Source organism: Ursus arctos, unplaced genomic scaffold (genome assembly GCF_023065955.2).
Source record: "Ursus arctos isolate Adak ecotype North America unplaced genomic scaffold, UrsArc2.0 scaffold_10, whole genome shotgun sequence".
Lineage (NCBI taxonomy): Eukaryota > Metazoa > Chordata > Mammalia > Carnivora > Ursidae > Ursus > Ursus arctos.
The window spans coordinates 62101432-62116181 of NW_026622764.1; the positions used below are offsets into that span (position 1 = coordinate 62101432).

At 38.0% G+C, this 14750-nt stretch overlaps 1 protein-coding gene across 1 annotated transcript in view; it reads left to right on the forward strand.

Annotated features, from left to right (window-relative positions):
- Positions 1 to 14750, forward strand: part of TRPC4 (transient receptor potential cation channel subfamily C member 4) — a 142227-nt gene that overhangs the window by 109668 nt on the left and 17809 nt on the right. Inside the window, exons 5-6 of the mRNA XM_026493170.4 lie at positions 6318 to 6631; positions 14027 to 14222. Coding sequence (XP_026348955.1) covers positions 6318 to 6631; positions 14027 to 14222 — 510 coding nt within the window. The remainder of the gene's footprint in view (positions 1 to 6317; positions 6632 to 14026; positions 14223 to 14750) is intronic.

Sequence of the window (14750 nt, forward strand, 5' to 3'; positions counted from 1 at the left end):
AGAGAAATGAACATAGGGGAGGCTGATAGAGGGCTGGATTTGAAACAAAAATTAGGAAGGAAGAGCCACAAGATAGGTGATTTATTAAGTATGAAATATGAGGTAGATGGTATCCCCTGATGCTGCTTCCTGGTAAATAGTTTGCCTGTTGTGGGGCAGCCAAGACTACCAAGGAGTTATAACTCAGATCTCTGTGGGATTGTACAGGTTCTGCCTCCACTCTGAAGGTGCACAAATGGAGCAAAACTTCAACCCTAGGTCTTTTTGGCCAAGCCATGGACCCAGACCAAAAAACCTGTCAGTCCACTGATTTATCCAGGAGGAGACAGTTTAGAATAGGCCTGGCAGAAGGGCCGCATTTGCTTAATTGGTTTATCCTTTTGTAATTCATTCATCTAGAGGTGATTTTAACAACAACAACAGCAACAACATACCAAAGGGTCCTTCTAACTAAGGCCGTGGTTTGAGCTCTGGTCTGTACTTGACCTGAGTGCCACTTACATCACTTCCTACCTGTGTGATTTGGAGCAAGTTACTGAATCTATACCTCAATCTTCTTATGTACAAAATGACACTAATAATCAAATCCTATAGAATATTTGTGAGGATTACGTTAACAAACACACCTAATGTCATAAGTAGAGCTTAATATAAATAGTTGTTGTTTTTAATTTTACGTTCCATGCAACAGCATTATATTGTGCAGGAAAATACAGTACAAAAGTATATGTGACTTCACCATTCTCCTCCTTTCATGAAAGGCTTTGTGGTGGTTCCTTAAATACCTCAATTCATGCACATTTCACAGCTCATGGATTGTAAGCTTTTTTTTTTCATTTGCTTTTAATCCTTGAGGAAGGTTGGTTGACCATTTCCTCTTCTCACTATGTATGAAATATTAGTTAATGCAGAGCTTGTTGATGCCTAGACACAATTATAAAATATTACTTTATCTTCATTAGGGCTGGTTTTCTCCTAAATATTACCCAGTCCTTTTCTATATGTACAACTTGTCTCTTACATTTATCTCTAGTCATTTGGCAGTAATGATTAAATTCCTATGCCTGTTCCACTCTGTGATATAAATATTTTCAAAAATTAAAATCATTATGGATAAGAACATTTATTTTAAAAGTCATGATGGAATTGTTCATACTACCATTCTTCCAAATAGTTCTGAGTAAATAGCTCATTGAATTCTCCTATGCTTATCAGCTAGACAAGAGGTAAATATTGTCTCCATTTCACAAATGTTGTAACTGCAACATACTCCCCCAATTAGGGAAAGTTTTCTAAATATTCTTCAGTTTTATGGCATAGAGCTCTATAGAGATATAAATCCTAATTGTTTAAGCTAGTATTATCTATCACAGGAGAAAATCCCATGCCTTCTTATTGTCTTTCACTACTTCATTAGCTAACCAATTTGTAGTAGGGGAAAGGTTTTCACCTTATAAGTCAAACATTAAAACCAATATACATTTTCTATTTACTCTCATATGACAAATATTTTCATTTTGTATTAATTTAATTTTTTACTCATGTTTAATGATGGATTGAGTTTTCTAAGTCTGCATCAGAGACTATGGAGGTATAAATAAGCCGGTACCATGATTCAGTTCATCTTCCTCTTTCACACTACTGCTAAGGTATTCCTGACCTGGCGCCCGATTCCACTCAGAGTCATCACTAGCCCCAAACTCTCCATATTCCAGCTATGTTAAGATACTCACATTTCTACAAATGATTCATCTTTTCCAACAACCATGCTTTTGAGTATGTCTATGATTCTTCGCCCTAGAATGCTTTTTCACTTCCTATTATCTATAAAACACTCTATTAGGTGCCCGCTTCCTAAATGCATTAGACAGCGCTCCCTGCATGGGAAACTGACAGTTAACCAGGTTGAATATTCTCTTAGAGAGGTCTGCAACAAGTGAGCCTCTTTAAAAAAAAAAAATCTGAGTAAAAATGAAGGCTTAGAGCAAAACCGTACTCTGGTATATTTTACTGAAGAACAAATACTTGAAAGAAAGAGGAAGACAAAAATTGATGGTCCTAAGAAGACTTCAATAAATACAGTAGCTCGTGATCTTTCTCTTTCCTTTTTAAAAAAATTAATTATTTTAATTCAAGTATAATTAACATACTTGGTCTTTCTCTTTCAAGGATTATTCTATGACTGAAGCTACCAGCTCCAGTCAACAGGGTCCTAGTGTCCACTCCTCTGTGGTCAAAGAGTACCTGTCAAGGGAAAGATGAGCATTTCTTATTTAATGTCTGTTTTCTTCCCTCTATAATAAGCTCATATGACATAAACTGTATTTTATTTGCCTACCACTGTGAGCCCTGAAGATGTGTCTAACACAGAGTAAGCACTCAGCATATATTTACTGAACAATTAACAGCTGAAGAATGAAAATAATTGGAATTTAAATCCATTCTAGACAAAGGGCCTGATATTCATAGAAAGGAATTCTGGTGAGAATGTGAAGTAATTTGGGGAATGACCAGTACTAAAGGTTTGAGCCAGAGCATTAAGTACCAAACTGAGTACAAATGGCAGGTCAATGGCAAAAAGAAGACAGGACCCACATTCCAGAGGCTTCATGTGACATGTTGGAAAACTGGAATTTCATCTCAAGAACATCACAGAGCTCTTGAAGAACGTTAAGCAAGATTTGAGGTGGTCTGACTGGCCCTTTTAAAAGATGATTTTGGAGAAAATGGATGATTGTAGAAATAAGGTCCAGGGCAGGGAGAGCTATTAGGAGGCTATTATAATTTCTGTGGGAAACAGGGGAACTTTTATTTTTTTAAGGTTTTATTTATTTAATTGTCAGAGAAAGAGAGGGAGAAGCTGAGCAGGGAGCCCATTGCGGAACTCCATCCCAGGCCCCTGGGATCATGACCTGAGGCGGAGGCTTAACCGACTGAGCCACCCAGGTGCCCAGAGGAACTTTTCTAACCAGCAAGGATATCAGTGAAGACTCAGAACCTCAAATTCTGCTTTGGGTGATTTGTTGCCACTGACTAAGATCAGAGAACATACGCGGAGAGAGAGTTTGAGGAGGAACAGATCATGAGTCCCAATGCTGGCCTGTGAGTTTGAGATGCCTGCGAGATATCTGTGTGGACACGTCAACGAAGCAGTAGAATATAAAATATGACTGTAAAGGGAGACGTCTGGGCTGGAGTTGGAGGACTGGGCGTCATCAGCACATAACTGCCAGTTGAGATCGCTGAAAACTTCCAGGGGGAGTAGACAGAATGAGAAGAGGAGAGGCTTGTGAAGCAAAGTCAGTCTTTAAGGAGCAAGTGAGAAAGAGGGACCGGCAAGGGATCCTGAGAAGCGGCATCACGAATGGCAGGAGGCGAACGTGCAGAGATTAAATAATGAATATAGATTTTGTGAAGAAGTTTTAGAAAACAGAGCCAAAGAGAAATTTTAAATTCAAGTTAAGTTTTTCATTCCTAATAATAGAGTTTGGAAAATACATGTAAAACTGAAGAATTAATTTTTCTCTTCGAGTTCAAAGAACGCCGTAGCTTGTAAGAATTTTTAAAAATTGCTCTGTTAAACCATGCCTGTATTCAAAAGCCGAAGTGAAATGTATAACGTGAAGGACAGGAGAAAAATTAAAAAGCAAAATTTAAAAGAACGACATCAAGAGATCATTACTAAATGTTTATCTCTCTATTGAATCCTGACAGAAGACGAGGTTTCTGGATCAGAGAACAGACAAATTATTTACTTACATAATGATCTTCGCATTGGTTCTTCATCCTCCAGTTCCCCACAGGGCAACAGATGAGAACCAGATGTACCCTTTGCACACAGGAGTTTGTACCACAGGAGGGGAACCGGGAAAATGGGAACCTCAGAGCTTACATAGTTCAGCCATGCCAGCTGCCCATCTTCCTCCTGGAGAAAAAGAAAGACCTTAACTTTCTAAAGTGAACGAATTCTCTCAGGGGAGGCAAAGGTCCCTAGTTTTATTATCCTTAGAATCTAAGCAGATGGCTCCAGGGGAGACGTTTCCAAATCTCTCAGAATGTCTCTATATTTAACTTCCCAGGCTTATTTGCCATTCAGACATCTTTTAACAGCCACACAATGTTTTGCTCAGGAAGCCCTGACCATGCATAAATGCGAACATATTCACATAGCATTGTTTCCCAACAATTACCAGAAGTGCTAGACTCTGAAGCAGACTTGGGTAATTATACTGGGGCAGAATCTAGCGTCTCGTGATTTGTAAAACGGAAAGCCTTCCTCTTGATTTCACAAGTCCCAGCTGAGACAGTTGGCCAAGAAGCGATCTAAAGTACCACGTCACCCTGTGATGATAGATTTTATATGCCACTGCCCCCAACTGCCTGTGAAACCTAGAACAAGGAACAGCATCTCCAGGAGATTGGATAATATCAAAGGACCCTTAAAGATTGAAGAACATGTAATCTCTGTTCATTTCCGGCCCCATTAGTCCCGGATGGAATTTATCACTTTCTCTCCTCTATTCCCACAGCACTTTGTGGGTTAATCTCTTCGAGCATCTTTATTACTAGGTGTCCCTACCATCCTCAGTGGACAATATGTACTCAATGGAAGAAAATGTTGCTTGGGCACCCATTGCCTGCACTGTTGTGTTAAATGTTATGAGGAATTCCAACAGGCACATCCTTAAGAATGCTTACTGTGTCGTATTTTGTACATTTTGAGATATAGTCTTAAACCGTATTAGCTTAGTGGAGAGAGAAAGAGAAATATATAATTAGCCATCAATGTGGGGCAGAAGGGATGTTCTCTACCTAAACATGTCTTTCAAGAGAAGTGAGAAAAAAGTGAAAGTGATCTTAGTCTTTGAAGGAAAAGGTGCTTTGTATACGGGGCGACCAAGAGAAGAGAATTAGGTAGTGGTTGATACCGCAAACCCTCAGTTTGATACTTGTTATAATGAATAAAAAATAGTGTTTTTAAATGTTTATGCATCTTCAATGATTAGCTGTTTTATGGTGACGTTAGCCATGTTCAGGAACAGTTATCAGCATGTAAAAATAGGAAATAATTTCCCTCTAGCTCAAACTTGATTGTTTTAAATTGTCACTCAAGCAAGAGTCTGAGTGTTAAACAAAAATCAGAAGCTTGTGATGTATTTCCTCCCCAGGGAGATTAAAAAAATACTATCTATTAGTTTCAAGAGAATTAATTAACATTTGTAAAGGTCTTTGGTATAAAATACAATATAAAAACAATGGACATAGTCTGATACTCTGATGGGACTCAGAGAGAAAAAGAACTGTTTTTTCTAACATGATTATTAGGAGAAAGATCCAGTTGTCTAGACATATTTTTTAGGGATGTGTATGAAGAAGAGAATTCAATTTATTGTTTGGTTCCTACACAGATTTAATTATCGATTTTTGTAACACAGTATTACAAAGAGCATATTTGATCTTTTTTTAAAAAAGGGATATAAATTTACCTCAGTAATACAAAGGATAAATTTCATTTTGCTTTTTATATAGCTCAGTGTCAAGATAATTCGAAGCTCACATTTTAATTAACTTACTCTTAGCTTTTAAATAATTTCTTGTCAAAGTTTAATAAAATACCATTTCTCTTAAATCCCATACTTTATCTCATTAAGGAATGTTCAAATAATTATCATATGTTCTACATATTAAATATAAAAAAATTAACTCATTGACTTTCAGGATGACTTCCAAGTTGGGTTTTATCTGCATTTAGGATATAACAGATACAAGGCACCAGCAGTTATGCCCATACTGGTCATTACTATTTCCACGGCAATGGACCAGTACTTCCACTCATTTATATGTAATTTGTATCCCGCATGCATTCACCTAGACTAGGCAAGTGTGTCAACTACAGTAAGTAAAACCATTGATGGTTTTGTTCAAAATTTAGTAGTTTTCCTTTATAACATAGCTTTCTTTGTTATCACGTTGCTGTCTTTTCCCCATATAAAATCAGCTTTTTTTCTATGTAACATTTTCTTTTCTTTTTTTAAAGTTCAATAAGAAAGGTCAAGGTCAGATGTAATTCACATTTTAACAAGTACTACAAATGACAAGGACAGACCAGGAAGGCCACTTTGATTAAAGCTTATAAATGATAAATGTCTTTAATAAACTCATTTTTGTGTAGATGAATATTGCTGCCACCATCACGAAGGACAACAGGCCACGTGCCGGATCACCTGCAAAAACATTCTGACCTGAACTTGGCATAGTCATATGTGTGTGTTTGTTTTATTTTCTCTTTATTTCTCTCTCTCTTTTTTTTTTTCCAGTACAGTGCACTTAATCCACGAGAATCTTGGGACATGTGGCATCCCACTCTGGTGGCTGAAGCTTTATTTGCCATCGCAAACATCTTCAGTTCCTTGCGCCTGATCTCGCTGTTTACCGCAAATTCTCACCTGGGGCCTCTGCAGATATCTCTGGGAAGAATGCTCCTGGACATTTTGAAGTTTCTATTCATATACTGCCTCGTGTTGCTAGCATTTGCAAATGGCCTAAATCAGTTGTATTTCTACTATGAAGAAACAAAAGGGTTAAGCTGTAAAGGCATACGCTGTGAAAAGCAGAATAATGCATTTTCAACGTAAGTTGAACAGACGCTTTTATTGGTAACATTGTGTGGAATTCAGAGCGAATTACATTATGAATTTGAACCACGACAAGCGGTTGCAAAGCAAATTGTGCTTAATGCAGAAAACAGAATTAACGTGGCTTTGGATACAAATGGATCCTTCTGACATTAAAAAATATATATATCCGGTACATCTAAGTCTTAGCAAAATGGTTTTTTAAATGACCTCATATAAAGGAAAGCTACATATTCAGTTTTAAAATGTGAAATAAAGAGGAAACCTCTGCCCTATGGACAGTTTACAGGCACGTTAAAGCCAATCATGTGAGAAAATTCAAGTACTTCTCGAGCTTCCCGTGTTCTCCAGATAGGAAAGTCCCTTTACATGTTCTTTCACTCTCTAATTCCCTGCACAAAATAAATCGAAGCATGGAGGAATAGTCCAGACTAGGAACCCCAGGCTAACCCGGGCCACTATAATTATGCACACGAAACTCTCTGTGCTCTTACACCTGGTGAGCGATAGGCCTCGCATAGTGCCAACCTCTCAGGCAGGTTTGCTGACAGCTCGGGGTCATGGCCCGGTGTCTGATGCTCACACGGTCTTCACAGCATACACCTCCGCACACCTGCGTCCACTTCTTCCCACTGTGATCACCAGACAACTGTGATAACAGTTAATTAGCAGGTGAATGAAGAAGTTAGGTCGTGTTCCTCTACACGGTACCTGCAAGTGAACACTCGGTCATTTTATAGGTGACTGAAGATCAGACCCTATTCATTGGCCATTATAGAATTTCATGTTCAATAAGACAGTGCAATCATTTCTCAAGTGGGAAAAAACCAACACCTTCATATAAACTAAGTCACTTGTGGCTACAGTATTCTTGCCGATTCACTTCTGTGTCTGTTTTATCTTTGATCCCAATGTTTCAAACTCCATTTTGATTAATCGACATCTGCTTCTTTGCACATAAAATTTTAGTCTCAGCCTTAGCTGCCTCAAATCCTTTCAGAAATAGATTTGATACGAACCCTGAGTCATAGAGGAAACAAAAGGTCATTGCAGCTTCCCCTTGTGCTTTCATGCCTTGCTCGCACCTGGAGCTCCCCAGCCTGACCCGCTTACTCAGCCCTGTCATCTTCCTGGTACCCTTTTGTGACGCTGGACAAGAGGGATTCAGTGATACCCCTTGTGGCTACGTCCCTGTGACGGGCATGGCCCTGCATTGTGTCTCAGTGTTGGTATCTGAACTTAATCTTTCCCCACTCGTTTGTGCTCCTCGATATGGTAATTTGCTCCTGGCAACTGAGACTAGGGGTTTACAATGGTCACATCCCACCAACCTCCGGCTTTGTGGAATAGAATTCAGCCTCTTACCAACATCCTGTCTGCTGTCTGTCTCTTGATTTCTGATGGAGAGAGCCCTTCTGCTCACCCCGCTTTCCCAACTCCTTTGTTACTTTGTATTGCGTGCCCTGATGCAAACCACTGGCCAACAGCCCCCTATCTACGTGTGTTGCCATATCCTTCTGATTCCGTGGAAGAACTTCCACACAGCACCTAGAACCGGGTTACCTCCCAGGTTGTGTTTCATTCGGGGAACAGTTCTGGTTCCAAGACTCAGCCCCTTCTCAGACATCTGGTTCATCCGCAGGTAACCCCATCCTCACGTACGATCCCTGCGTTCCCAGGAATCACATTGCCCTATTACTGGTTTTGTGGTAAATGATTACATATTATGAATGAATTTTACTCTCTGTCCAAGAAATTCCATCACTACGGAAGCCTGAGGCAAAATATCTAGTATAAATTGCATTCTGGGAGCAAATGTACTGAATTGAATTGCTTGGATTGTGTATTATTTTAGTGTACCCATGCCAACGTCTCCTCTAGTATCAGGAAAAGCAACAGATAACTGCGTATCTCAAATATTATAGACCCAAATCATTCAGCCCATACAAATCAGATATTTTTACCTCAATTTTTTTTCCAGATCATGGAATGTAAATCTACAAGCAACAGATTATTTAAAAACTAAAACATATAGCAATAATCCTTAGTATTATTAATGTACTAGAATGTATAGCATGTCCGAGGCCGGCATAAGTTACCTGCCCCCGATGACCCTTTTTTCAGTATAATGGGTCCAGTCACCGCAAGGGGATGTCTAGCGACGCCCTCTACAGCTTGTTTCTTTGCTTTTGTTGGTCTTCGATTTTCTTTTTATGATTTCTTTTTATAATTTATATTACTCCATAAATTTCAATTTTTTTTTACTATACACTATCTCAGAGATCTTATTCCGTTTGAGGATTAAAAAATAATACTTCATGTAAAGTACCTAATAATGGCTGCCATAGAATATGATGAAAAAAAAGTTAGCTACGCTACCTCTGTTTATCATTATCAGTAGTGGCAGAGCATTATCTCCACCTGTATCTCTCTGGTTCTTCTCTATTCCTCCTTCCATTCAGGGTGCAAATGTAAACTGAAACTCTGAGCCCTGTGTTTCCCACTAGCTTCCACCCCTGTCACCCTCGTTCCCTACATCCAAACAACCCTGAAAAGAACTCTAGGCAAGATAACCTTGTTTTCTTCTTTTTTTTTTTTTTAATTTTATTTATTCATTCGACAGAGATAGAGACAGCCAGCGAGAGAGGGAACACAAGCAGGGGGAGTGGGAGAGGAAGAAGCAGGCTCATAGCAGAGGAGCCTGATGTGGGGCTCGATCCCACAACGCCGGGATCACGCCCTGAGCTGAAGGCAGACGCTTAACCACTGTGCCACCCAGGCGCCCCACCTTGTTTTCTTCTCATTCATTCTTCATCCAATGGCAATTTGGCTGCTGCTTCCATCAGTCCACTAACACTGCTCTAGAAAATATCTACAGCCTCCATATCCCCCCTTTTGAGGGACATTTATCTCTTTAAAGCTTATTGAATGTATCTGCATCGTGTGACCCTGTTAACACTTACTTTTGAAATTTTGTCTTCCTTTAATTTCAGTGTTACTATGTCTTTTACTTCATCTCTTACTCCTCGAATTTTTCTCACTGTTCTCTGATAATTATATTTCAGTTATTGCTTTTAAATAGTGATCTTGCCTTAATGACTATCCTCAGACCATATTACAGTATCTCTGTGAAAACTCATCTGTGCTTACGGATGTGGCCCTAGATGTCTTGAGGGATGACTCCTATATTCCCATCACTAGCACAGATCTCTCTCCCTAAGATCTGTAAGCCCAACTGTCCTATGGACCCCCTCCATGCATATCTCCTAAGAATTTAAACCCAAGGAAAATTCATCAGAGTCTCTCTAAAAATTTGTTCTTCCTCTTCCTCAATGCTCTTTCTTAGTCAATACTATCACAACCCACCCAGAAACTTAAATCAAAAGCTCGTGCTTTATACTAGATCCTTCCCTCCCCAACCCTTCCACATGTAGTCAATGGTGTCTATTCCTGCTCTTCATTATCCTGGCGCCATCTTCCCTTGCTCACTGCCCATGCCTACACCAAAGTTCCCTTGCCCCTAGCCTCTGCCCTCTTTTATATGTCTTCGTCTTGGTCCCTGAGTGATCTTTCTAAACCAAAATCTTAACACTCCTCCATTTAAAGTGTCTAAATGGTTTCCCATTCCTTACCAGATACAGCCAAATTCCTTTGCATGACATACCAGGTAGGTCCTTCAGTGATCTGCCCCTTGCTTCCTTATCTAGCCCCATCTTTCTCCATTCCCCCAAAACATTTTCCTCTTCAACAGTTTTCAATCAATCCCCAACTATGTCATATTCTAGCCTCATCCCAGAATGCCCTTGTTCTCCGTTTCCACATGGCAAAACGGTCTTCTGTTTTCCAAATCCCACCTGAGATGTGCCTTTTCCAGGATGTCTTCCTGATCCCCTCCTGACTGTGAGCTCCCAGTGGGCACAGCCTGGTCTGTGTCTTCCATGTCTCTCCTTCAATTTGCTCAGCAGCAAATGGACACTTTACTTCTGCTCTGAAGCTTCCAGGTTGTTATCTCTTTAAAGTGGGAAGAACTGCATGATACTAAAGAAAACCAAATATTCAGTCACTGAAAATTTTCTAGCTACAATTTTAAATTAATAGTCTCTGGTTAAAGGACTCTCCTGTGAAGAGAGGGGCACGGGCTTTATGACAGATACTGGCTCATTAAGAACATCCTTTTTATGTTTATTGAAGGTATATTCCTCAAAATTGGAACTGGCCTTCATTTGTTTTAATATTACATTATTCCTTATAAACTAAGAATAAAATAGTCAAATGTGTCTTATATTAATTTGTGTTTCCTTATCATTTTCATTACAAAGGATGGGGGAAACCTCAACTGTGGAATATATTACCTTTTTACTTGTTCTGTTTCTCTAGTTATAAGTACTTAACTGGAAAGCAAGCTAATTTTTTAAAGTAGCAACTGGGAAATATCTTTAAAGAGCAAGAGACAAAGAAGCTATCTTTAGGAAGGCATTGCTATAGCATCAACCCATAGAAATTGCCAGGTTTTAGTCAACTAGGGTTTTATGCTAAGTATTATTTAATTAAGTGTGATATTATCCTCCGAACCATTCTGTCCTTATCACACCAAAGAACTGGGAAAATAGTTGTCACATAAAGGCAGTCTGAGATACACCACAGCTAACGACTTTTCAATCTATGGACAACCTTGCTATCAATAGTTTTGGGAATCACTAATGGTGGAAACGTTTCTAGAAGCAGTGGCTTTAAAATGTTAACTTAGATTAACTTTTTTTAGTCCATATAATAAAAGAATAATTAACATAATAATATAAATAAGAAACACTAATGTCTTGATACTAGGGTCTTAATTAATCTAAAAATAAATATATTTTGGTTAAGTGGAACTATTCTGCACATCTCACTTTCGATTCATTTCACTGATGAAAAGAAACATAATGAAATCCAGAATTAATCACAAGATGTCACCTTATTTTGAATTTTCTCCTTTTCAAATTCTAATTAAAAACCTGAATAAATGTTTTGCCAAAGGGTTTGCTAATATTCTCTAATAATTAGTAGTTCTTATTTAGACAGAAGCAAAATCAGTATTATTCAACCATTGCAATCCATTTAGTCTACATCACACTTTTTATCTGAACATTTAAAAAAGCAACTGTTATGGGATTTATGTGGCATTTTATATAATTTATTATAGCACTTAAATTATGTAACTTCTAGCTCTCTCTCTGAAATGCTATTGATACCAGGGGGAAACCAGCAGAATTATATTTGTATATTCATGGTGAGAATTTACACGGTCTAGAAAGAAAGAACAAAATTACCTTACATTGAACCCAAATGACACGGTCATTAATTTTAGAAGTTGTCCTTAAAGTTACTAAAAATAAGGAACTTATGGCCTTGGATCAAATTTACTTATTTCCTGAGAAAGTTTTCAAAGAATAACTTAGAGTAGCTTTTGCCTAGGGCCAATGAATTAGATTGAACTTTCCCTGATAGTGTGAGAATCTGACATCAGGGTCGGCCTTTAAGAATGCATGGTCAGCTCCTCACATGGCTCACGTCCCTGCTGGCAAGACAAAATCTCATTGAGGTTGATCAGATCAGCTCCCTTATCATTTTATGATAATTGGCTCCATTGTTGAAGAGCTATAGCAAAATAAATCAATAAATAATTACATATTTTATAATTAAAATTTAATTAAACAATTATGAGATTATTTCCTTTTTTAAAAAAAAAAAAGCAATAAACTTGAGAAAAGAAGTCCTGAATGCCAAATAAGATACCCTTAGTTTGATTTTCCTAGTGGTACAGACCAGAAATTCATGGAAGGTTTTCAAGGAACAGGAGTTTGGTCCAAGAATCATGCACAGGATTACAGCCTTTTGATCCTCTGAGCAAGGATTGGTCTTAGCAGGGGCAGAACCTAGAGCAAGGCCTGGCTTCAGGAAGGGCAGGAGATGACATAACCCTGGACTGTAAGATCATTTACTCTGAGAACCAATGTTAAACCTGTGAGTCATCTATTCCATGTTTATTTTCTTCAGGGTTTAATGATCACCTGGCTTACTTCTCTTCAGTTCTCTGCTCCTTGGTTTTTGCTGTCTCAAACCTTTGGCTTCTCATAATTCCAATGATCTTGACTCTCCATCATAACTCCTGCCATTTCAGCCCCTTTTGGCAACTACCTCGTTCTCGGTATTTCTAAGGTAAATTTGTATGGAGAAGAAATCTGATAGTGTAGGCTCATCTTTTTCATATCCGTCCATGCCATTAACCCCTGGCCTCTATGAATTTGCTTTCCTTGGGTCACTCAACCTCTGAAATCCTACCTCCTTAGTCACCAGGCCAGGTATGAGAATAGTTTTTTGTTTTTACAATATAATGTGACTAAAGTCTTCTTTTAACCATACATCAAAGAGTATAAAAATTCTGTTATCTTTTTATTACATTATATTAAGATGTTACAATGTTCCTGCTGAAACAAACAGTGCTTCACATAGGTTCAGACTCTCTTTTTCTCATCCTGTTTCTTGAACTAAGTTAAGGAAACTTCATTTTTAATGAAACACCAGAGTTCATTCATTGGCAAAAAAGAATTAAATGTTCCCTGAGATAGGAAAAATAGCAAATTTTGTTATCTGAGCATTCTGACATTTCGCCATCTTATTTGATTCCCTATGTACAACTTTAATTGTAGTTGTGGAAATCCACAACAATAACATTATTTTTAGCCCTTCTACAACTAAGAAGCAAGAGCACATGAATGAACTGACATCTTTCAAAGATGAAGCTTGAGGATGTATCATTTATTAACTTTCAATGCCCTAGGACACTGGTTTGCAAGCTTTTCGTGAAAAGGATAGTAAATATTTTAGACTATGTGGGCCATATGTTCTCTGTTGCAACTACTCACCTCTGCCATTTTAACACAAAAGAAACCATAGATAATGCAGCAATAAATGATTGTGGCTGTGTTTCAATAAAACTTTATTTATGGACATTGAAATGTGAATTCATAGAATTTTCACATGTCACAAAAATAGTTCTTTTTCCCAAACATTTGAAAAAGCAAAAACCACTCTTAACTTGGGAGCCATGCAAAAACAGCCTGTGGATCAGATTTGTTGTCCCTCCTCTAGCAAACTAAATAGCTCTCAAAGCTCTTAGGAAAGTTAAGTACACCTGGAAAAATCAAGTACACTATTGGTGCTATATGATGAAAACAATTTTCTTTCATTCTTTTTGTTAAGTTTAATTTTGTAATTCTTTAATACATTTTATTAAGTTTAATTTTTAAATTAAGCAAATATACATAATAGGAATCAAGTTCTATTGTTATATCTTGTTGTATAATTGTTCTATTAATATAGCTATTAGTGTCATTTTATCTTTATTCCAGGTTATTTGAGACGCTCCAGTCCCTGTTTTGGTCAATATTTGGGCTGATCAATTTGTATGTGACCAATGTCAAAGCACAGCACGAATTCACTGAGTTTGTTGGCGCCACCATGTTTGGGACGTACAATGTCATCTCTCTGGTTGTCCTACTCAACATGTTAATAGCTATGATGAATAACTCTTACCAACTCATTGCTGTAAGTTGAATGACTTTACTTTAATTCCACATTTCCTTCTAGAATGTGTTGTTTCTAGCCATACCCTATCCTATTTATCATAGAAAACAGTCTGTAATTGGCTATTGATGAGACAGAACAGAATTATAATATGAATGATTAATTTGAAGTTTCTAAACAGTATTATACCATATTTGGCTACGTACTAATTTAGTTTTGTCATATTATGGAGGATTATAAAATAAACGGAATCTATCTTTCCAGGCAGCCATTGCGATGGCAGGCACCGGGGGAGGGATGAATTACGAACAAGTGGCTCATCTCTGTGCCGTGCCCTTTGCACTTTGCATTGTCTCTGTCCATTGAACCTACAGTCTTGGTATAAACAATCTCGTGCCAGCCTGGCAAGATAAAAAAGCTAGCCTAAAGGGGAGGTTGATGGAAAAAGCCACAGGATTTTCAATTTCTTAAATCCAGAAAAACCAACATAGGAGTAACCCTGAATTCTACAGCAGAGGACATAATACCATACATGTTTATTTGAAACTC